The 23,362-nt window shown below is 46.1% G+C and overlaps 3 protein-coding genes across 4 annotated transcripts; 2 read left to right on the forward strand and 1 right to left on the reverse strand.

The window, feature by feature from the left end:
• Positions 1-727: 727 nt before the first annotated feature.
• LOC117588843 (phosphatidylinositol 4-kinase beta) lies at positions 728-17,262 on the reverse strand. 2 transcript variants are annotated; one of them, XM_034280336.1, is made up of 12 exons: positions 16,424-17,262; positions 7,948-9,396; positions 5,899-6,010; positions 5,138-5,411; positions 4,902-5,078; positions 2,298-4,799; positions 2,126-2,244; positions 1,924-2,061; positions 1,590-1,864; positions 1,440-1,528; positions 1,210-1,374; positions 728-1,146 (listed from the first exon to the last, which is right to left on the reverse strand). In XM_034280336.1, the coding sequence occupies exons 2-12, from the start codon at positions 9,093-9,095 to the stop codon at positions 959-961; spliced, it is 5,187 nt and encodes a 1,728-aa protein (XP_034136227.1). In that variant the 5' UTR covers positions 9,096-9,396; positions 16,424-17,262; the 3' UTR covers positions 728-958. The 2 variants fall into 2 exon arrangements, with proteins under 2 accessions (XP_034136227.1, XP_034136228.1); XM_034280337.1 differs by lacking the exons at positions 7,948-9,396; positions 16,424-17,262 and adding an exon at positions 6,188-6,317.
• LOC117588845 lies at positions 13,412-14,637 on the forward strand. Its single transcript, XM_034280340.1, has 2 exons — positions 13,412-13,684; positions 13,751-14,637. Exons 1-2 carry the CDS (start codon positions 13,499-13,501, stop codon positions 13,934-13,936), a joined length of 372 nt encoding a protein of 123 aa, XP_034136231.1. The 5' UTR covers positions 13,412-13,498; the 3' UTR covers positions 13,937-14,637.
• A 2,771-nt stretch (positions 17,263-20,033) lies between the features above and the next one.
• On the forward strand, positions 20,034-23,155 carry LOC117589144 (ATP-dependent RNA helicase DDX54). The gene is made up of 7 exons (XM_034280830.1): positions 20,034-20,124; positions 20,183-20,732; positions 20,809-21,563; positions 21,622-21,897; positions 21,959-22,841; positions 22,893-22,942; positions 23,040-23,155. The coding sequence occupies exons 1-6, from the start codon at positions 20,122-20,124 to the stop codon at positions 22,922-22,924; spliced, it is 2,499 nt and encodes an 832-aa protein (XP_034136721.1). The 5' UTR covers positions 20,034-20,121; the 3' UTR covers positions 22,925-22,942; positions 23,040-23,155.
• Positions 23,156-23,362: the final 207 nt, after the last annotated feature.

The raw sequence follows: 23,362 nt of genomic DNA on the forward strand, positions 1-23,362 counted from the left end.
TTATGTATTGTATATCTTATGCCCACATGTAAGTAAAGGATCTTTAGTGTTTTCCTTCCTCCCCATTCCTTTTTACAAACTTGAAAATGTTCACTTTCAGTGCCTAGCTAATTGTTTTAGTACTGATTCGTATATTTGTATTTCTGTTTTCTTTACGGTAGTAGCTCCTATTTCCAACTATATTAGGTAAGAAAATGATTAAATTGTAGTTATTGTTGTATTGTAATTGTTATTATTGTAATGAGCTAAATAGCCTTATACAAATACAGATTTCACGGCAATTTGAACATTCCATATACTGGTATGTATGCATTTCTGAATGTAATTGGGGCATATTTGTTGTTAAAACTATGTAAATTTGATTGATATTTTGTCACCATCCTTAAGGAGTATATTGCTGCATTACCATTTTAAGCTAAAGCAAATAAGTGGTATTGGTGGTTAATATTCTATGTACTTATGGCTAGAGATTGGAATTGGATACTTCTATAAGTTACAATCGCGAAATACAAAAGCGCCAGAGTATAAAGTGTAAGGAGGATGAGTGGAGGTTGAGCGTAGCATGACTACGAGTAGATAAGCCATCTTAAGCTTAATATTTTATGCACATTTACCGGAAGGATTGCAAATTTCAAGAACAGACCGACACTAGCTTTCTCGCTCAGACAAAATAAAATTACACCGAATCTTAAAAGCTAGACAACACACACATTACGATAATTCAACAATGTAAACGCACACAAGGAACGTTTTAAGCTACGATAACAGATTTTGGTTTGGTACAATTTCATTCTTTTTGTTTTGTTTTGTTTATGTTTGTCGCTGATCTATTACATAATGTATTATTTAATATACAAAATTTCCTTTACAAAAAGTCAGTCCATAGTTTTGGGTATCAGCTCGGCATTTATAATCTATTGCTCATGAAATCTGTTTAGATCTTCATAAAAAACCGTTCTCACAATATGCCATTCGTGTAGTACTGGTAACCATCGTAGAGTTTGGTTGACAGACTTTTCAACGAATCCTGCACAAGCTGCTCAACCTTGCGTTCCATTTCTTGCTCGGTTAAATTCATATGAAAGCGTTTGCGGAGATTCTGTACGGTGCCGGAGCATCCATTTTTAAAGCACGGCAAATGCGCATCTGTACCAAAGACATGAATCCATTTATAATCATTTCTTGTGGACATTTTGCATAAAAACTTACTGCTGCGCATGATTTCCACAAAGTTGATGATGCGATCCATGTGCTTTCTAGCTGACATCATGCCCACGAGCAACAAGCGATTGAATTCACGCCAATGTTCCGAACTGGTACCTCCCATGACTTCAACGAATTCAGGCGTAAGCTTAAATGGTGATTGCTCGAAGCCTGCAAGACACATTTTATTGATAACTCTTATACAAGGGCCTGTTGTGCCAGCGCCGTGTACCTACCCAAGTTCTTTGGAGATATACTCAGAATAAATCCAAAGTCGATGTGTATTATGTGTCCATCCGAATGGAAGAGTATGTTGCCATTATGCCTATACGGAGGATGGACTATTAGTAAATACACAATTGAATGAGTGAGGGTGTCATTATTACCTGTCCTTGACTTGCAGCAAGTAGGAAATCAGACAGTAAGCTGCACAGCTCTGAACGAAATTCCTTTGCGCACGGCGAAAACTTTCATCCGTGGGAGGGCCATACTCATCGATAAAGTAATCTCTCAACGACTTGTTGGAGTTCTTTTTGATTTGGTGCAGAGAGACGGTGTTAAGGATGGGTTCAATGAGACCGCTGTCATTTGACAGACAGACTATCTTGTATGGACGCACCCACAGGTCCACTTTTTCCTCCTGCCAAATTATTTTGAACATCTGAAAGAAACAGGCAAGGGTTTGACATTGAGTGCAATCAAAAGCAATCCAAAATATACCTGCAACAGCTGTGTAGCCATGAGCTCCTGCCTTAAGTCGTCCCCACACTTAACAATGGCCGAAAGCAGTCGCCAGTTTGACAGGTGCCCATATGGCGAAGACTCTCGAATAAGCTTCTCCTTCTCATCCCAGGGTTCCTGCGTAAATTTAATGGAATTAATTTCAAAACTAATACATCGAGTATCCTGTTTGAGTGCTAACCTTTAGGGCCGCTGCGGAAGGATCTTCTGGGTCGTGGCTAAACGATTTTGTGTTCTCGCAGCTTAAATTGTTACAGTGCCTCGAGCGCACGTCCCCGATGTTGAAGACAATGGGTGGTCCTGCAACAAAATCCATGAATCTGAATTGATTTACTCTCGGGCAAAGTACTCACCTTGGTCCCTTGAATCGCACGAGTCGAGCGACATCTGCGATACGGCGTCCCTCTCGCTTATCTTGCGCATATTTAGGTACTGCGACGTGATCTCGTCGTCCTCCTGAGACCACACATCGTTTTCATGAACATGCAGACCTCCTAGCGAGAGTGGATTGCTGCAGCAGTTGTGCGAGCAACCATACCCGCAACCGGCATCTCCATCGCCATTCTTTTTCCGCCGGCAGCTTGAGCTCTGGTGACTGCTGCTGCAGCTGGAGGTGCAGCTGCAACTCAGGTGCTGGTGGCAGGACCCCTCCAAGTGCTCCTCGCTCTTTGTGTGTCGCAGTGACGGCATCATTTTGGGTATCAATGGGGAGGTGTAGATGTCAGGCACCTCGACCACCTCCACGTAGATGATGTACGGGGTCTTGTCCTTGGAGTTGAGCACAGCAGTCTTCTCTTCCGTGATGCGAACGACGTGGTGTGGAATGTCCGAGTAGAGGGGCAGCCAAACTCTAGCGGGCAGGTTTTTGTTGATTAAATTTAGGAACATGCGCAATGCCGACGTCTTCTCCGCCTTCGAGGGCAGCGAAGTAAGATTCTTTCCCACATTCATCAGTGCCTTCATGAACTCCTTTTGCGGCGCGGTCTTTGGAGCGCCGCAGCTGCACAGTGTTCTCTGGCCCAGCAGACCGTTCACCTGGCCCCGCACCGTCTCAAAGCATGTGCAGCCGTTGTCGAAGGCATGCCCAGAGGTCAGGTCTCCCAGACACAGTTTGGTAGGCGCAGTGGGTAGTGTTTTGGTGGTGAAGGACGGCTTCTGATATATGCGATGGGACATACTAAGGGTATGTGGGGATCGTGAATCGGTAAGCAGCACAGTGGCATCCGACTGCGAGCGGTAGTGCGTTTTCTTGGCATAGGCCACAATCGATCTCGGCTCAGCATCGCCGACCGCGCCAGCGTTGGCCGCCTTCGACTCGTTCTGCACCTGTTTATGTTCTTTTTTCGAGAATATTTCCTTCATGAGCGCCAGTTTGGGCTTGCGGGTGCCGCTGTGCGAGTTGCCCAGTGAGTCCACCTGGTAGTTGTAGGCCTCCAGCAGCCATAAGCACTTAAGGGAGAAGTCCACAGACTTGCGACATCGAATGGTAAGATAGGGATCAAGAACGTCGGCCAACTCATCCATTTGTATGTACATGACGATCAACTGCGGTATGTACAGGTCGACCTCCTGGTCCTGGAAGCTGAAGATCTTGTTGCCAATGAAGCTGAGCACACCCGGCTCCTTCGAGTAGAAGAGATAGTGCACAGCAAAGTGTATGTTGAAGACCGGCGACTCGAAGAAGCGCAGCAGTCCGCTCTGGCCTTTTTCGGGCTTCTGCAGCACATCCGAGCTAGGTGCTCGCTCGCTTATAAAGTACTTGACCACACCGGGCACGGGCAGCTTCAGCTTGTGCAGTGAGTTCATGGAGGAACTCTTGGCAAGTGCATCTTCAGTTGTGCCATCAGTGTCTGTACCAGGTAGGCGCAGGTTGAGCGTACGCTCCTTCAGCTTCGTGTCGGCTGATGAGTCGGCCATCGACGATTCTGTGGGTGTTGCGACTGGTGTACTGGCTGCGGAGCTTGCCGCAGCCGCCGCAGCAGCGGCCGCTGCCTTCTTGCTGGAGTTGGATGTGAGCAAACTGAAGAACTCCTTCTTTTTGGAAATGTCCGTTGGGGACTTGACCTGGTCGTGCAGGGCTGTGCTGCCACCACTCGACGAGCTCTGCAGGGTCGTCGGTGAAGTGTGGTCCGTCTGCTGTTCTCCTACCTTCTGCTTGGCCGCGTTCTTCTTCTCGTGGTTCTCTATGATGCTTTGGGCCGTGCGGAAGATGGCGTTCTTGGTGGCTCCGAAGAAGTTCTTGAAGAGCACCTGGTCGTTCTTGGTGCTCTCAGTGGGTGTGGGGGTGGCTGTAGGTGTGGGTGTCGCCGAAGGCATTACCGGCGTTGTTGCTGTATCACCCCATGTGGGTGTCGGCGTGGGCAGGGGCGGCGGTAGAGGCGTGGCGATAGTTGAAGTCAGTGTCGATGAGTCTGCTCTCGCCACATCCTGATCCGGCTCCTTGTGTTCGTCCACCGGTTCGATTTCATTAGGCGCCGTTCCCAGCTCCACGTTTATGGCCGCACGAGACATGTTCATGACGCGATACCGGGTCCTGTCGTCAACGCCAACATCCACGCCACGTTCTTTGTGTTCCGACAGCTGCTTGGCTTGCTCTAAAGCAAGTTGCTGCTGACGCCTTTGCTTGCGTGACGGACGCAGAGTGCGACAGTCTATTTCGTTGGCGACTTCGTGTGGCGGATATAAGCATGGATGATCCGATTGCATTATGTTGTACTCCTCGTCTATGGATGTCGTCTCCATCATATCTATGCACTCCTCCTCTGCCTCCATTTCACCAGAATCCAGCGATTCATGCGAGTGACAGATGCGATTCAGGGTTTCAAGTTGGTCCGACTCGGAGCCACATATGATGCCTACAATCAAGAGGAAGTGTATTAATGAAGAGGGAATGCCCACAAGATTACAGAAAAGTCAAAGCCATGCTTGCCTTCGACTTAGTTTATACAAATTCTTACCTGAGTCGTCAGATCCTAGACTGGTGAGATCCTCTCGTTTCTTGCTGCTGCCAGCGCTGCTGCAACTATTGTTGCTGCTGCTGCCGCCATTGCTGTTTCCACTGCCAATGACTCCGACTGACTCCGCCACCGAGTCGCTAGACTTGGGTCTCACTCGCAACGTCGGACAGGCCTCCACTGAAAGAGGGTTTCCCATATGTTAGAACATTTCTGGGGCTGAGGATGCTGCTACTTACCGACGGTACTGGTACTGGTCCTGCAGGGAGCATGCAAACGAATCGATGGCTGGTGTTTCTGGCTCTGCTGCACCTGCTGTTGCGCGCTCACCTTCATTGTTAGGGTTGTCGGTGCCACGGATGTGATGGCTGGCGTGGGTGTAGTGGGGGGGGATAGGGCTGCTGTTACACTTGCCGCTGTGGTGGCAATCTTCGTGCACATATTTGTAACTAGTATGGATGATGGAGAGCAGAATGTGTTCTCCGTATCGGCATTGGGAGACGACACTTCAACCTGTGTGAGGGATAACACATACACATATTATTGGTTACAGAATAATTATAGCCACTGCAGCTGCATTAGATTGTGGAGTTCTCTCTTCTTTACAGCTCAGTACAAGTAAGGGGCTGGCACTCGCACTGGCATGTGCCTTGCTTTGCTCTGTGGCTGTGTGGTATTGATAACCAGAAAACCACACAAATAGTAACCACAAAAGTAAGTGCAAAATGTGAATAACAATGCCAGCAGCGCCAACGATAAAAATATAAATAAACACAGCAGAGAGCACACACATACACCCAGACAGATGTGAGCTTTGAAAGAGACTTGTAAACTTTCCAGGTTTTACTGCTTTTGGCAAGTGCATGCACTCCAGCGGTTGGCGGGAGGGGTTTCGGTGTATGATGTGTGATACGGGCGCCAACGAAAAGATACGTCGTTGATTTCTGCTCTGGGGTGTTTGGGTTTGATGGAGGGGCACCAAAATTAGCCTCACACTCACCTCTGGTATGCGTTGCAGGGCACTGTCGAGGCTGCGATTGCGATGATGCTGGGTGTGATTAATGCGTGTGTTGGTCACCTGAGAGACAGGCGGCAGCAATATGCCCATGGATCTGCAAATAGAAAGTAAACAACAAAAGTTAGTAGCTACCTTCTTCGAAATGAAAAAAATCAATGTACTCGTGTATCTGTTGCCGAGATTTCTTTACACACACAATATGTTTCGGCCTATTACGGACAGGGGCAGGGACACGGGCACTGACACGGACACACACTAAAGTGGAGCTCACCTAAGTCGCAGTTATGTTATCATATCGGTCGAAACTATTTACAGCTGGATAGGGACAGATAGAACGGTGCATATACAGACGCCCTTTAAATTAAATTAGCAACATTCACATGCTGATGGGAATTTCGTGTACAAAACACACACGCATACGAATGAACTACAGAAAAACAATGCGCGTGAAACACAAAGAAACACAGACACAAAACCACACACATTCTCACACACACACGCACCCACACAGCACAGACCTATGACGAGTGCCGAGCGAGAGGGAGGGTGAGCTCATTTTTGCGTTAAATTGAGCAGCGGAGAGTAATTTTGACCAGAGAGAATAAGATAAGTGAAAACAACAACAAGAAAAGCTTTTGTCACAGCTGATTGTAAAAGCTTTTAGGGCCATCCTGCGAGGGCGGATTCAAAAGTAACTTTCGCAACGGAGCAGAGTTTGTTTTTCTGTGCTCAACGTTATCAGCGTACCTCGCTGTCAATGTGTTACGTGGACTGTTATCAGCGGACACGATAAGCGGGACAGTTTGATAACCAGTTCCACAGGCTTGTCCATAGCATATGGGACCACGACCTTCAGTGGGCATTTCCATACAGGTGAAGCAGCCATAATGCGAGTGCAGAGCACCTAGTGTGTTCCTATCTGCCGTAGTTGGCTGTTCCACTTCGCTGATGTCGCTAATGTCGTGTCCATGTATTCCAAGCCGCATTAGCTATAAATTCCTTACGCATTTGCATTCATTTATAAATCGTTCCCCCCCTTTTACGCTCCCGATCACTGTGCCTGTCACCTTCTCCTTCATCCACAATCAACAGTTGACAGTTGACTTATATCAGCCGAACATGAATTCCTCTCAAAGCTTGTTCTGGCCATTCAGTGGGCCATCCACAATTCAAACGAGCGCACGGGGGTGCAGAAGGAGGCAGTAAAATGGTCAGAGTGAAGAAAGTGCCAAGAGAAAAGTAAAAGCGAGTGACCCGACTGGAGAAGCTAACGAAATCATTCACTACGGAAAAGCAGCAAAACGCACTAAGGACGTGCAACAAGAGAGATAGGAAGATAGCGGGAGGGGAGGGAATGGGAGCGCTTGTGTTTTTTGCTACCTATGACAAGGTGCCACAGGGTGGGACAGGCCACGCTCCACAGAGTGTAGCTCTTTGCCGGCGCACGCACCCTGCAAAAAGCAGGGTGTGGCACTCCATTTGCTTGTACTTCACAAAGAGATACATAAATACATACATATGTACATATGTATAAAATAATGCATAAACATAAATTTGTATCGAAGAAAATATTTCCATACAGTTACATAAATGCATACATGCTACGCACATACATATCTATATATATGTATGTATATATTTATGTATGTACACATGAACGTATGACCAGAAAGTAAATCTTTTTTAGCTCCACATACTACAGATAGAAACTGAATGTAAACAGTGGATGGGTGTGAAGGTTCAACCAGAAGTTAAGTGGATGTTGGGTTTTTAATGTTGTGCAGCACAGTCACCGGATGGGGGTCAGGTTTCATGTGCTTGGGAAGAAGGCAAACACTGAACCTGCTCGTGTTTGATACACTCTTTTACATGGCGTGCGGGAGAGCTTAAAAATACGCAAAACTGCACTGACTGTTGCACTGTTGCATACTAATTTTAGAGCCGCCACATGACACAGTCGCTGCACTCAATCGCGGCTAATTGCAACATCACATAGAAGCAGGAAAGGACGAAGTACATTCGAGAACTCACCTGAAATCCAAACTCAAGTTTCTTTGGTGTGTGGAGATACGTTTTGGGGGACCGTGACCGGCATTGGCCGCTGTTCCGGCACCGAGCCCATCGCCCATTGCCACACTGAGATTGGGTCGTCCATGAACCGAGGGCATCGAGTGGTTAAACACGCGGCTCAGGCTAAGTCGCGGCTTCGAGTAGCGCGTGTGCTTGGGCGTACTGGCCGCCGAGTTGACAGCCGGCACGGTCGTGGTGGACAAGGGCAATGTTACCGGTGCGGCCATTAAAAAGGCGGGTATATAATTTTCATTCCCCGCCACCGACCCTTTATCGCGGATGTCCATTTGGTGACGGGGTGTCACCACAGGCGAAGCGTACGGCGTTGTTTGTGAGGATCCGTTTTCGCTGCAGACCGCTGCATGGCCTTGGTCCAGGTCCGACCCCAGCGAGGAGAGGGTTGTGGTGGACGTCGAATGCGGCTCGCAGCTGACGGCCATAGACGAATGGCTGTTGTTGTGTGGGGGACTGCTGCTGATGCCGCAGTTGGTGGGCGAGGAGCTGTGCAGACTCAGGCTGGGACTGGGGTGGCTGGTACCCTCCGCCACCGTTGGACTGTGCACCACGGTGCTGTTGCTGTGCCCGCTGGAGCTGCTGGTACTGTTGCAGGCGGCAGCCGAGTGCTCCGAAATGTCTTCGTCATCCGTCGTCGCTGTTGCTGGAGTCTGGGACGCGGACCAGGAGTCGCTGAACACCAAGTTGGCATTTTCTCCAGGGGCAGGGTCTGAGCCCACAGCGCCGACACCCTTTCCATTCATATTGAAGTCGGAGAAGGACAGACGCACTGTGGTGGGTAGACAGTGGTCCACCACATCGGCCCCAGCCATGTCTTCCGACCCTCCCACGATGGGGGACAGCAGCTTGTTGGCAGTCTCTATCTCGCGGATGTGACGCAAGTACTGGTAGCCGCTGCTCTGTGCCACAGCTTTCTTCTTGGCCACTCCTGTGCCGACACTTGCTATGCTGATTCCGACGCCGAGCAGGCCACCGTTGTGGTTCTGTTTTGTTTCGGCAGAAGGCGCGTTGACTCCGTTGGAGGCGATTGGCGTGTTGCCGCTGGCCGCCGCACTGTTCTTCTTCCCTTTAAATGCAGATATGACGGAATTCATTTTGAAGGATGGAGAGGTGCGTGAGGAGGAGAGCGAGAGTGGCTCCCACTTGGATTGTTTCTGAGTTTCCGGTGTGAGGTTTACTGTGTGGCTCCCTCTGACACAATCATCGAATTGCTTTCGTTTTCAATTGCACGCGAATGCTTTCTCGAATCAAGTGCTGTGTTTTGGCTCATGTTGATGGACTCTTATCATCTTTCTGCTCTGGTGGGGGTCTTAGTCAGTGACATGTAACGCATGGCCCTCATATATGCCATAGTGTCACTTCTTGATATTGTTTTGGTTCTTCTGAAGACACTGGCTGAAAAGATACAAACAGAAATTGGGTGTCACTCAGGAGTTTTCCTATACATCGCAATGGGCTACAAAGTTTTCGTTTAATGCTGAAGTTCTTTAACATTGCTTTGTTCATGGGGTATGTTTAATGGTTATAAATATCTATGACATATCTAAGAAGGATTCCAAGGACAAAAGTAGAAACTGCTGGCCAAAGTCCAATTCGCTAAATGAGCAAAATGTGGTGGCAACCTTGGACCATGCCACTTGCCCCATTCATCTAGTGAGCTATGGTAAGTAGTTTTATCCCACAGACCCACTCGCTGTGCCCCGTGCGTCATTCGATTAAGAAGTGGCCAAATGTTAAAGAAGAAATTCCTCTCTGGACCCAAGCAGCCGCCTCTTTCCCTTCCCCTCTTCCGTATTCAACGTGCGGAGGTGCGCAAGCGGATAGCACACACACACACACACACACACACACACACACACACACACACACACACACACAGACATCGTCTGCTGTAATAATTAATATTTTATAACTTTCGGGCGATGAGCGGAACAAAAAGGCATTCCTTTGGGTTTGCAAGTCCAAGTACTGTAGATACAAATGACAAATTTGAAAGCATCATTTTTCCGAGACAGCAAGATGAAGCTAGAAACTGTTTAGGTACAATTTGTGGCTGCATTTATACGCTTTTCAGTACAGCATGTTCATTACCACCAGATGTAAGAAACTTTAGTTTTGTGCAAAAATGAAGCACCAGTCAGTTTGGTGGCTGATCCATAGAAATCTTCGAGCAGCGAGCAGCGAGCAGCTCCCCTCTATTGCTACTGATTGTGTTTGTTTTGTTGTTTAATTGCACAATCTGAAAAAAGTCGTCGGCCTTGACGCTTTTTGGCCACGCTCCACTGTACTGTCACAAAGTGAGCCACAATTTTGCTGGTGCAATCTCCTCTCGGAGTACGGCGGACACCGGACAACCTGTGCATGCGGTTGGAGTCACTCTCTTGGAACATGGACAGGGGTTTCCTTGTTTTGTACACTGCACACTGATCGGAATGAGCTGTTATGTATCGTAGCGAATTGCTGGAAGCCGCTGCTTTTTTCTACTACATTCCACATTAAGTTCGACCAACTTGAGTCAAATAAAAGTCAAGAGTTCAATGGCAATTAGCATCAAATATGAGCAAGAGGAGTACGTAAGAAGCGACAGTTCGACGGTGAAAAGATTTCGATTATACTGCACATTCCTCATCTGCTGTGTGGCAGACATATGGAAAGCACTCTGCTCTCCCACACTCCACCTCGGATCCCTGAATTCTTTAGATCCACAAGGCAGCTCAATTTGTACATATTTCGCTGGAGACACGCCCATGTGGAAAGCCAGACATGTAGCACGTCAGTCATGAGCCAGCAATCAATCAAAGCTCAGCCATGCATCCATCTCCCTGCATCGCTGCTTCAGCGCAGCTACGGAAACCAACGATTTTTCTGACTGTCGAACATGGGACGGGAACGAAAGGAAAGCGCCTGTGAGTGTTGCTTGGGGAATTAGAGAATCGCATACGAATTGAAGCAACCGCAACAGTATATCGCATTTCGATTCTATATTCGATTTCGGCGTTATGGAGGTGGATTTGAATAGTAAAGTAAGTCAGATTAGCCTGAGCCAAGCGTAATACCAGTCCTAGATAGGCTCAAACAAAATGGGGAATCCATTTGATAAACACACCGAGCTCACACAGTGCATGTCAGAGAACTTTGAGCAGAGAGGATAAATGCGATGGCTCGCTCGGTCGCTTCGTTTCATTAACTGCAAATTGAAAATGTTCAATTTCTGCAGCTGCAGCTGCTGCCACAGAAACAACAGAGAGCTCACACAGCACTGCATCTCACAACAGATCGTTAAAGTTGTCGGTTTGTGGCATTCTCAGCATTCTTCTGCTGCAGTGGCATGAACCAGAGCTCCCACTCCCTACCCACACTGAATGGAGAGCGAATAAAATGGACTCGAAAATTATTCGAGCCGGAAATTTTTGTAATTTCATGCCCCATGTCATCTTTCCTCCTCCACACTAAAGATGCAATTATTATTTCATGTTCCAAATAGCTTGACTGCCGTTTCAGAGCTAAAGTTGGGTTATTTTTTGCATACATTTTGCATACATAAACCCCGAATCTGGACTTTAAACGTATCCAGTCACACCACACATGGGCGGCAGAGACATACAGATACAATGCCAGTTAGATGAAGGTATTCGTATATATAATACTACTACTACTACATACATTTGCTGAAACTGGCTACGTTCAAGACATAAACACACTCGTAACATGCACGCCCATTTATCAAGGTCATTCCAATCAGATCAGATCCGACCATTCTCAGATGTTCATAGATATTTGCAGGTTCGAGTGTTTTAGTATGCTCGACTAGATGTCAACTGACTTTCAAAAATTAAACGAAATGGAGTAGAACAAAACTGAGTCCGCATCCAACCAAGATCAAATTAATCGGTTTCGAACGAATCGTGTGGTCAAGGGCGACCAGCACGTTCAATGGAGTGGCTCGAATGGAGCCTTAGATCTCCAGCTCTGTCGCCACTCTACTGCTCAGTTCTGCAGGAGACTGCAATCTGGTTATAGCTGAATATAAAATTACTTTTGGGCCAGAGTTTTTGCGAGACCAGCGCGTTCCGTAGACAGGTTCAAGCCCGTTCATTTGCGCACAAGTTCACCTTGTAGCAGCTAGCCAGAGTTCGATTGGCCAACAAAATTTGTTCTCCACTCCGCTGGTGATATCTGACAATATTTGAAACCTCTTTAATCTGAAGACCTTTTCTTGTATCTTGCTGTATTCGAGATGCGATTCCTTTCCCACGAATCTTGATTGCCGCTTGAGGCAACTCCACTATCAAGAGAGTCCCAAATCCATAATGATCGGAGCAATTGTCGCACAGACTAATTTCCGTTGCATTGGAAAGCCGAAGAAGAAGGCAGAGAGTGCAGAGTGTAAGAAGAAAAGCCTAATGGCCGTCTTGCATCTCTTGAGTGAAGGGAAAGTTTGGTTACACAACTAACTGGAGGGTAAACGGGGTGTAGGTTCGTTCCACTCGAAGCCACACCGATTCCTCGAGCAAATATTTATCTTCCATCAATATTTTGGAAACATTTTTAATCCCAAACGAACGATTAAAGTTACGAAAGTGTTGGCTTTTCCCAGGCAGCGGCCAGCGGATTATTAATGAAATTTATACTTAACGATCACGAAAGTTCTGCGCGATTATGGAAAGTGGTTGCCCAGGCGGCAACATACATAAATACTCATTACAGTGCATACAACACAACAGCTTAATGGTTGCGTATCAAAGAAAATCTTTGGCAGCGGCTTTGGCATCTCGCTGGCTCGATTGGGAGGGAAGCGTGACTGCCACCAGCGTGGATAATGCTTAATTGTCCGTACGAAATAGTGCACCCACATTAAAGTAAAGTAAAGAAAGTATAAATTCCACCATTCCACCTCTCGCACTGTCAGCTGCGTCTGCTGCTAAAGAACTGAATTAGCTCCGATATGCCCTGCCTCCGAGCTGTGCCTTGCTCAAACGAATGCACCCCGATCTCTAGGGTATATTTATTGCTCGAGTAGTATGCTTGGAAGTAAACATGATATGCGCCTCAGAGTGCACAACACACACAGCACTGTGGCTGGACTTTGACCAGTCGGATGCACCGTGGAGAGTCGCCTTATCAGTCGCCAGTCGCCAGTCGCCAGTCGCCACCGCCTGCAGATCTCATTCATATAAAAGTAAATAAGTAAGAGGGAGAGAGCGGAATGCCTCCCCTCAAAATAGATGGATGATGAATTTTAAAGCGTTCTGTGGAGATAACGAGCCCGTATATGTACGTGCGAAGGTTCGTCCCATCTGTGCGCACAGAGATTCAAGCTGCGTCGCTGTATTTATACATACACAATATATTATACATGCAATCGAACATATTACCTATCGAGCGAGACTGTATCTGATCAGCCACGAGTCATTTGCCTTTGTTATACGTTTAACAGTCAAACAAATCCGAATACACAATATACACAAATTATAATACGCTTTGGACAGTACTGGAAATGAAAGTGATCAGGGCCAGGGACATTGTAGACGAGCCGAGCTTGGTGGCCCCGCATCCGTATATAAACTTTTTGCGCTTCTTGAAGCGCAAGAATCCTCGCTACGGACTGCTGCGACTCCTGCAGGAGGCGCCCACACTCTGGGATGCGCTGACAGTTGCCAAGCAGAGGCTGTTTAAAAGAGATGTAAACGACCTTACTTAATTTTCATTATTCTCCCAGCATAGTTCACGATTCTCCGTTTTCCTAAAGCGCATCTTGAAACGCCTCACGCGTCGCCCCATTGCTCGTCGTCGTCGTCGTCGACGCCAGCGTCGGATATTGCGCCGTAATCGAGGCCTGCCCCGCAACGGGCATGCTCAGGTGCGACGCCCCATCTACAAGAGGCGCCCGCCGGCCAGGAGCAGAAGGCGCAAGAAGGTTCGGAATGGCTCTTAGCTTCTGGTTTGTGCACCTGTTGCAAGCTCGTTGCAGTCATCCGATGCACAAAACAAACCGAATAAGTCACTCTGCCCTGCGACAGTTTTCTCTTTCAGTTCCAGTTTCATTCGAAATCTAACGTGTTCTGCTTTGGTCGACTGACTGACCCACAAGAACTAATTAGCTATTAATATGAGCTTAAGGTTGCCTGAGGTCAAGCGTCGAGCAAATTAGCCTTACTTCAGTTTTCTGAGTCTCGTGACCCACGGAAATGGTTGCTTTTTTTCGGAACCAAAATTTGAAGGCGGTGCTTCTGTTGCTTTGATTATGCGAACGCTCTGATGTCACTTTCACTTTTTGCACTCTTTCTTTGAGCTGAAGAGGAGGGAAGGGCTGCTCAGAGGGACTGGAGGGGACCAAATCATTTCCGGTCGTTTCTTCCCATTTGTTGAATGAAACGATCGGAGTCGGGCAGAGCTTCTGACTTGACCACTCATGACTTGTTATATATTTAAAAAACAAAACAAAATGCAAACATACACATCACACATACAAAAATAGGCAAGTCTTTTTGCCTTTTAGCTTTGATTACGTCACCCTCTCAGAGCAACCATAAAAGGTCTGCTTTGGCGACCTACGACCCCCCTTTTGTCTCTTGGTCAATTTGTCGCGTTATCTCCGGATTTGAAATACAAATTTTGAACAATTCACCATCGCTCCTTGAATTCGAACAATGATGAGACTCTGATTGTCATACTGAGCAGGGAGAGCAGCCTTGATTCTGCGGAGTGCTCGAGATAGTCGGGAAGCGTGTGTTTATCGGAAAGAGTCTGCCATCCCAAGACAAGTGTCTTTTTGTCAATAAAATATTTATCAATTTTCATTTCCGCTCGGTCTTTATCAATGAGAACGCAAAACAGAGAGACACAAAAGGCAGAAATAGCGACACTTAATGGCTCAGCCTCAGCTCCAACTACTTGTTAGTCTCAGTATTCACGAGTCGTGTTTCTGATTCGACATCACCAACAACATACAAACGCTGGAAAACACAAGCCACGAACAACGTACGAACTGCGCTCGCCCGTGATCAGCGATCGTCGATCGCCAGTTCGCCAGTTCGCCAGATTCGGAAATGTTTCCCAAACTGGTTATCTTCCGCTGTCGCTGAAACTGGCCACAAGCAAATTCCCGTTTTGGATGTGGTGCATGTTCCACGGCTTTGCACTGCTCTGCTCTGGTGTTTGGTTAACTAAGTCGATTATTTGGCAAGCGGCTGCCGACACAACTTGCATGCGGATGGCAGGTGGATGGTGAATTGGCAGGGACCGAGACGACTGCAGTGCTTATGTCATACACACATATGGTATAAACATATTTATATTGCGACCACTCGAAAGAGTAATTACAATTTAATTGCCCCCTCACTGCTCACTGCTCTGGTTACAGGTTACATCGGCTAACACTCTTGCACACACTACTTTTGAGCGAGAAGTTATTTAACTTGATATAGTTAAGAACCGCCTTTTACGTACACATGTATGTATGTACTATGTACAGGCAGAGAAAAATAATCATTTCTAGCGATCTCAAGCAATACTCCTAAATTGTATTTTATAAAAAAACTCAGAATTGTATACATTCGTATACTGTATACTGTGTACATTCGTATACTGTATACTGTGTACATTCGATTTTGTATCAATTACTTCCTACACTCTCAAACAAAATTATGAAACCTACGAAAAAAATGGTTAAAGAAGAAAACTTTGAAAACTACATACGACAAACAAGAGGCTGTTTCTACCGTTTCTTCCATGACTGTATGTACCGCTGCTGTACCGAGACGAAGTGAAAACGAACGCTGAAGCTGAGAAAATAAACGAGTTGAAGTCAGGTCCAGCTGAGCTTATGCTTGTCTCACGGCATATCTTGGGGCAGAACATTGGGTTGCACAGTGCAACTGCTTTTGCTTCGCCCTTTGTTTTCGGATGCGAGTTTCTCTGGCTTGCTTGCACATTAATAATGGCACTCGGGCTCAGAAACATACTCGCATTTGTTTTGCTCGCTGTTCTTTAAAGGATGCATTGAAATCTCTCGTCTTAGATGCAACTTTAATTACTGATTATACGATTTAATTTGTAAGCACTTATCTCAATGAAAAACACGAAATCAGGTCGCTCCCAGTCAATGAACTGATAAAAGAAAACTCGAATGAAGAGAAAACCCGTACATATGTATGTACATACACACATACATACATGCATATGTATGTACATTATATTTATATAAATATAAATGAAACTCATCGCAAGCACATGAGGACGCCGGACAATGTCTAAATGCCATACTTCCGTGTTCTCCTCCCCGTGACCCACAAGATAAAACATGATAGGGCGCAGCGCAGAAGCAATGAATGGAATTTAAGATGTTAAGCGGTGATTCATTCCACTATCAGACAGCAGGAATACTCTTCGTTTGGGTCGTCTTGGTTGGTGATAAACTTACCTTATTATTTTACACAGTTGATTATGCAGATGGGTGCAGTTCGATGAGGGGGTAATCCACTTTGCGGCAATCTATCAATTAGTGCAGATAAGCACAGTTACCACTTTCACTTGTAGCTTTTCACATTGGAAATCACAAACAACGGAGAGCACACATTCCTCCCGTTATGCTTCACACACGGTCACAGACACTGTTACGGATACAGATGGCAGAGGCAGGTGGAAACGAGAAGGCGCCACTGTGACACCTTTGTTGTCTACTCTTCTCGGTTTTCTGCGAAGCCAGGTATGCTCAGCAGCTCAGTAAACAATTTAATATTGTAGTTGCACAAGCCACCACAGCTACAACTACAACTACAATCACAGCAACACGGACGCGACTTGCAAAATCTTGTTTCGGTATTGATGCATGAGTGTGAGTGCTTTGTGGGTGTATTGGTTTGTGTGTGCGAGCGACAACGAAGAAAAATTAAGCAAAAAAATCACAATTTGGACACTTTTTTAATATTTGATTAGCTTATTGCTGCATTAAACACACTTTTTTGATCTCAGAACCTATACACATGAGTAGTTTGTGTATACATATGTATTTTAGCTGAAGCGCTTTTGACAGAAACACACACACGCGCGGAACGAACAAAAAGAGACGCGCCCAAAACAGTGTGTGTATACAAGGGAATACAATCGTCGCGATTCTCTTATATATTTTTATTTCACGTGCACGTTACTTCCTGCGGGCAATAGCCAGTACGCGGGCCACCACAATTTGTATTTTTACTTTCTTGCTTTCCCTTATTTCCCGAACAACGAACATTAATTAAGCAGTGCACACAACCACAAACAATTTTCGGAAACTGGCCACACTACCGCACGACCACAAACTGTCCGATTTTCCCATAAAATGGTCACACGGAATAGTATTTTCCCCAAGTGGATTTTCTCCTTTTTGCGTGAGCAGTGTGATATTTCTCTTAATTTTATCAGCTATCTGATGCATGAGTGCATGTTATTTTACATGATGGAAAAATCTATTTCTATTTAGATTAGTTAGTTAGTTCTATTTGAATGAATATGTGGAAACTGGCAAAATCTTGGTATTTTGTAGTATTTTGGCTGTCATAAATACATGATTATATCGATATTTTCTTTCCGAGACTGCGAAAAAATGTTCGTTTCAGCTATGAGCCCTAAATAAGCACAGAAATATACCAAAATCTGCCTACTGGCAATTAGAAATTCACTACACTACGCTACACTGCTGTGCTAAAAAAGTAAATCTGCATGAAGAGAACTCCTTGCTAGAGGATATCATATCCCGCCACGAAAAAAGGAGCTATGTCCCTGCGAGATTTACCGATATACCTTCTCATTTTCAAGGTGTGTATATCGTAAATATACCGTTATACATTCAAATTACACATCTACAAACTAGAAGATAATTAAATTATTTACTTGTATGAAGCCACATCTTCTGTCGTGTGTCCTCTCTCCATGCAATGACAATTAAGCTAACTCCATGTAGAGCTCTACTTTCAAGCTCTAAGACGTACTACTAGAAAATGCTTGGATAACTTACAACAAGGCCGACAGACATTCATTGCATCTGCATCTGCATCTGCATCTAGCGAATGGATGGCATAAATTGAATAATGCGTTTTTAAGTGACGCTTAGACGCATTCTTCAGTAAATTGTGCAATTGTCTGGGCAGCTCAAATTAGAAAACACAAACGAGAAGGAGCTCTTCGGCACGCACATGCAGATAAGATCTTGAGGCGAGGCGTAGATTAGGCCCACGATGCCTGGGCCTTGCGTGAGTTCAACAATCTGTAAATTGGTCGCCACAGAGAGACGTCAAGTAGAGTAAGAGGGCATCTTTCTGAGCTGCTTGCCGCTGCAATTGGAACCTCCCCTTCAATCCATTGATTGTCCGCCTCATTCATTTGATTGAATTGACTTTTCTCTAATGCCATCGTCGCTACCAGATGTCTGTCTGTCTGTCAACAAGAGCCCTTCAATTCGTAACGCCAGCACCCCTATCCACCCCAATTGAAGATACCTCTCACCGTTGAAGGGCAATGGCTTGAGAATGTCGTGCCCCGAGAACCGAATTGATAAAAATTGTGTGGTTTGGATTATGGAATTGCAAAAGTACTTCAACTGTTCTGGTTACATCAGAGTCAGCGGTGGAGACCGACCAATGTCCGCTGGCTGCAATTTAATGTAACTCAAGCCAAATTCAGGGCGTGGTTATGAACACGCGAACTACCACAGCTCCTGGTTTGGGCTAGCAAATCGTAAAATTTAAAACAGAAAGATTGGGCCTATTTATAGCACCTAATTATCTGATGCACCACACTCATTCCTGTGCCACATTCCGATGGTGCATCAGCGCAAAAGACGACGGAATGGACTTTGGACCAGTCGGAAAGTGGCCCAGGGGGAATCCCACGGTCCGTGAATGGGGACCATATGTCAAAGCGATGTCAGGCTATTTTCGGAAATGTGAGTGCCACATCTGGCCATTCCAGCCCCTATCCCAGCAAAAGCATCTGGATAGCCACCCGAACCGCACTTAAAATATGTCGCACTGCATATATGTATGAACACATTTCATAGTGTACTTTTATCAGAAGGTTTTGAAACAAAAAGAGAGGCGAGCGAATGGCCTGTTATTGAAAAAATGTTCTAAGTTCGTTATCCCGATAGTGGGGATTAGCTAGTATCTTCCCTTCAGGCAGCAACGTTGAGGATCTCTGTGGCGTCAAAAAAAAACAAAAGGGGGACTAAGAGCGTGTTTACGCTCTTAGATTGGCTGGCTGGATTCTAATTTTGAAATTTTTAATTATTTCCCCATGTGCGTGACTCAGTTGCCTTAGTCGTGGCGGTTGTCTCACTCAGCAGCACAGTTTTAGGATCTGCCTCTCTGGAGAGAGCTGCATTTGAAAATGAATAGCTATAGTTTTTGGGAGTGCGTACGCAGAAGTGTGAGGGTCACGGGGTGCAGCGTGTTTACTTAGTTCATGCCGAACAGGATGTGCGTGTCATCGGACAAGGGGTGCGCCTGAGCCTAAGCGCTGCTTCCCCGAAACGTAGGCCTGCACGTGTCGAACACACCCCGTAATACACTCCTGCGGCACGCACTTATGTATACTTGGGTATACGTACATACATACACACATACATAATACATACATACATATGTACATAGGTCAGGCTCAATGTGCCAAGGTCTTTTTGGGTCATGTTGAAGTAAGGACAGCCAGATATGTACATGGGTTGGTTGCTCCTATTTATCCAGAATATTGAATATATAGAGCTTCTACAGATTTTTACAGATTTTACAGACTAAATTCATATAATAACTTATTAATTGCTTTTCTTTTCAAAAATTTCCAACTGAAGCCTTCAAAGTATACCAAATCTCTTGAATGAATTAAACGAATGAATGAATTTTAAAATAATGTTTATTAAATGTTTACATAAACTGTATACACAATCTGTATAGTCTTAATATATGTATAATACATTTAATAATTGTAGGTAATATAAAAATCGAGGAATATGATTTGTTATTTTTGCAGTGTATTTTTAAAATGAGAAGGTATATCTATTTTGGTATATTTTTGTGGGTTTTGCGGTATACTTGATTGATAATCCCGCGGTCACACTGGTCCACTGGTTGCACGTGTAAACGCAAAATGGTAAGGAAACTATTTGTAAATGCAAATTGCGCGATTTTGAATTATTATCTTACAACAGGGTAAAAAACAAAGTGATGAGATACCAGGATTTCCTTCGTTGGACACCGAGGCGAGTGGGGGCAGCCGTGGCGACGACATCCTCAAGAGCAAACCCAAATCAAAGAAAAGCGGCGGCTTTCAATCAATGGGTCTGGGCTTTGAGTTAATCAAAGGAATCACAAAACGCGGGTATAAAGTGCCTACGCCTATTCAAAGGAAGACCATACCACTCATCTTGGAGGGGCGAGATGTTGTCGCCATGGCCAAAACTGGATCTGGCAAAACGGCGTGTTTCTTGATCCCTCTGTTTGAGAAGCTGCAGCGTCGCGATCCCACAAAGGGCGCCCGTGCATTGATATTATCGCCTACTCGGGAGTTGGCAGTGCAAACGTACAAGTTTATCAAGGAACTGGGTCGTTTTATGGAGCTGAAGACCATTTTGGTATTGGGTGGCGACTCCATGGACTCGCAGTTTTCGGCCATCCACACATGTCCGGATGTTATTGTCGCCACCCCTGGCCGCTTCCTTCATCTGTGTGTTGAAATGGACTTGAAGTTGAACTCCATAGGTCAGTATTCCATCAAATTGTGCCCTTCCCATGTACGTATGCCTAACCTAAACGAACGCCCCACATTTTTATGCAGATTATGTTGTGATGGATGAAGCTGATCGCCTTTTTGAAATGGGTTTCGGTGAGCAGTTGAATGAGACGCTGCATCGACTGCCTGCCACACGGCAAATGGTTATGTTCTCCGCTACTTTGCCCAAACTATTGGTGGACTTTGCTCGCGCCGGACTGAATGATCCAGTCCTCATACGCTTGGATGTCGAGTCAAAGCTGCCAGACGCATTGGCCTTAAAGTTTCTACATTGCCGCCCCGACGACCGCTACACAGCACTCGTCGTGCTGCTCAAATATGTAATCCCAAAGGAGGCGCAGACCGTGGTGTTTGCTGGCACACAGCATCATGTTGAACTGATTTCATTTATACTCGGAGAAGCTGGCATCTCCAACACATCCGTCTACTCCAGCCTGGACCCAGCGGCGCGTAAAATAAACACCGCCAAATTTGTGAACAAAAAGGTGTCGGTGCTGATAGTTACTGATGTAGCGGCACGCGGTATCGACATACCGAGCCTGGACTATGTGGTTAACCTTCACTTTCCGGGAAAACCGAAGCTCTTTGTGCACCGTGTGGGACGATGTGCCAGAGCAGGACGTACTGGAACCGCGTATTCCATATTCTCCACCGATGACACTGCCCATTTGCTAGACCTGCACTTGTTCCTCAATAGGCCCTTCAATATCCACGATAGCTCCACCATGGGCACCATTCCACAGGACTTGCTGGAGGAGGAGCACCTGACTGTAAACGAAATAAAGAAGAGCCACCACATAGTAAGTCGCTACACGAGTGATTCTGGTGTCACTTTATTCATGTTTCTCTCGTTCTTAGGCCGGAGTGTTGCGCACCAGCGAGAATGCATACAAGAAGTACTTGAGCTCCCGTCCAGTGGCCTCCACAGATGCGAACGCACGCGTCAAGAAGATTAAATTTTACGCACTCAAGCCCCTGGAGGATTTCTTCACTGCGGCTCCCGTCCTCGCCCAAGCCGCTGAAGTCAATGGGCAGTCGAGTGAGTCTCGCGAAGAGGTGGCTGCTACTGAGCGCAAGCTGCAGGAGGAGAAGCACGACATATTAGTCAAAATGCGCAACTTTAGGCCGTGTGGAGTAAGATACTCTTAACTTCTCTTTAAAATCTTTATTTATTTGCTTCAATTATTCATTACAGACCGTTTTTGAGCTGAATTGTACACAGAAGTCAACTCAATTCGTTGTGATGAAGACAAAGCGCTCGGAGCACGCGGAAGTCATCAAAAAGTTTCGACAGCAACGTGCTGACGAGGATATTGACGAGGCTCAAAGGGACGCTGAAATACAGGAGCCGAGTACAGCCAAAATGGCCACCGCCGACGAAGAGGCCATAAGTAGTACATTCAATAAGGTTGTAGCCCCAAAGAGACGACTGCATTGCGATGACTTGTACAAGGAAAAGCCAAAGAGGAAAAAGCGCAGTGCCAACACCAAGGACGCCGAGCATTACGTGCCCTATCAGTCGGCGGACAAGCACACCGAAGATGGGTTGGCCATCAACACGTTCGAGCGACAAGCACAGAATGCCGAGTTCTCGGTCATAGATCGCAACTCTTCGCAAGACACAAAACAGAGGCCAGGGCTAAAGAAATGGGACCGCATCAAGAAGAAAATGGTTTCCGTGCAGGATGTACGGGCCAACAAAATTCGCACAGAATCTGGCGCTTGGATTCCTGCCTCCTTCAAGACGGGCCGCTACAGCGATTGGAAGGAAAAGTCCAAGATTGAGGAACAGGTGCAGCGCGAAACCGCCGGCACCGAAGACGACAACCGCAAGCCACTGAGCCATGCCCAGCGCTACCCCGTCAGCCGACATGCGCGCCACAATGCGAAGTTGGAGCTGAAAAAGCGAATGGGTGGCCCTGACAAGGAGCTACGTCGGCCCGAGCAAATCGTCAAGTCCCGCATGCGCCTGGAGTTCATCAAGAAGCGCAACGAAGACAACGCAGAGCGAAAAGTGGAGAACCGCAAACGCAGCATGAGAAAGAATCAAAGACCAAGAGCTCAAGCAACTGGTGGTGGTAAAGGTGGTGGAGGTAGAGGTGGAGGTGGTGGTAGAGGTGGCGGTAAAGGTGGTGGTGGCGGCGGAAGAAAGCGGAAGTAGGGATGCCTTCAATTTTCGGTGAGTAATATTCTTACAAATTCGTAACTTATCTCTGGTAGGTCTAAGCCAAGAACATGAACATAAATCCACCTTTTTTTTTCTATATGCTCCACAGAGATCCTCAACGATGGTGCCTGAAGGAAAGATTCTACCTAATCCCCACTATTAGGATAAAGAAATTAAAATATGTTATTCATAATATTAAAAAGTGTCTTTAAAATGTGGATAACACGACATATAAGTTCGGTTCGGGTGGCAATGAAGATGCTATAGCTGGGATAGGCATAGCCTGACATCGTTTGTGGCATATGGATGATTCATATTGAATATGCAACTATAAATTGGCCCATAAGTTAAAATTAAAAAGGATCTACAAGGAGAATTTACAAAGCGGTACTATTTTCCGTCGTTCAACTGTTTAAATAGAGCGGGGAGTAA

Source organism: Drosophila guanche, unplaced genomic scaffold (assembly GCF_900245975.1).
Source record: "Drosophila guanche unplaced genomic scaffold, DGUA_6, whole genome shotgun sequence".
In the NCBI taxonomy this organism is placed as follows: domain Eukaryota; kingdom Metazoa; phylum Arthropoda; class Insecta; order Diptera; family Drosophilidae; genus Drosophila; species Drosophila guanche.

What these genes read in the sequence shown, in the direction of transcription:
- LOC117588843 (XM_034280336.1), bottom strand. Translation starts at nt 9,095, where the DNA reads ATGAATTCCGTCATATCTGCATTTAAAGGGAAGAAGAACAGTGCGGCG. An exon ending in CCCTGCAACGCATACCAGAG is followed by an intron (nt 5,412 to 5,898) that starts GTGAGTGTGAGG and finishes TCCCTCACACAG; the next exon opens with GTTGAAGTGTCGTCTCCCAA. An exon ending in TATATCTCCAAAGAACTTGG is followed by an intron (nt 1,375 to 1,439) that starts GTAGGTACACGG and finishes TGTGTCTTGCAG; the next exon opens with GCTTCGAGCAATCACCATTT.
- LOC117589144 (XM_034280830.1), top strand. An exon ending in CTTGAAGTTGAACTCCATAG is followed by an intron (nt 20,733 to 20,808) that starts GTCAGTATTCCA and finishes ATTTTTATGCAG; the next exon opens with ATTATGTTGTGATGGATGAA. An exon ending in GCAACTTTAGGCCGTGTGGA is followed by an intron (nt 21,898 to 21,958) that starts GTAAGATACTCT and finishes TATTCATTACAG; the next exon opens with ACCGTTTTTGAGCTGAATTG.
- LOC117588845 (XM_034280340.1), top strand. Translation starts at nt 13,499, where the DNA reads ATGAAAGTGATCAGGGCCAGGGACATTGTAGACGAGCCGAGCTTGGTG. An exon ending in AGAGGCTGTTTAAAAGAGAT is followed by an intron (nt 13,685 to 13,750) that starts GTAAACGACCTT and finishes GTTTTCCTAAAG; the next exon opens with CGCATCTTGAAACGCCTCAC.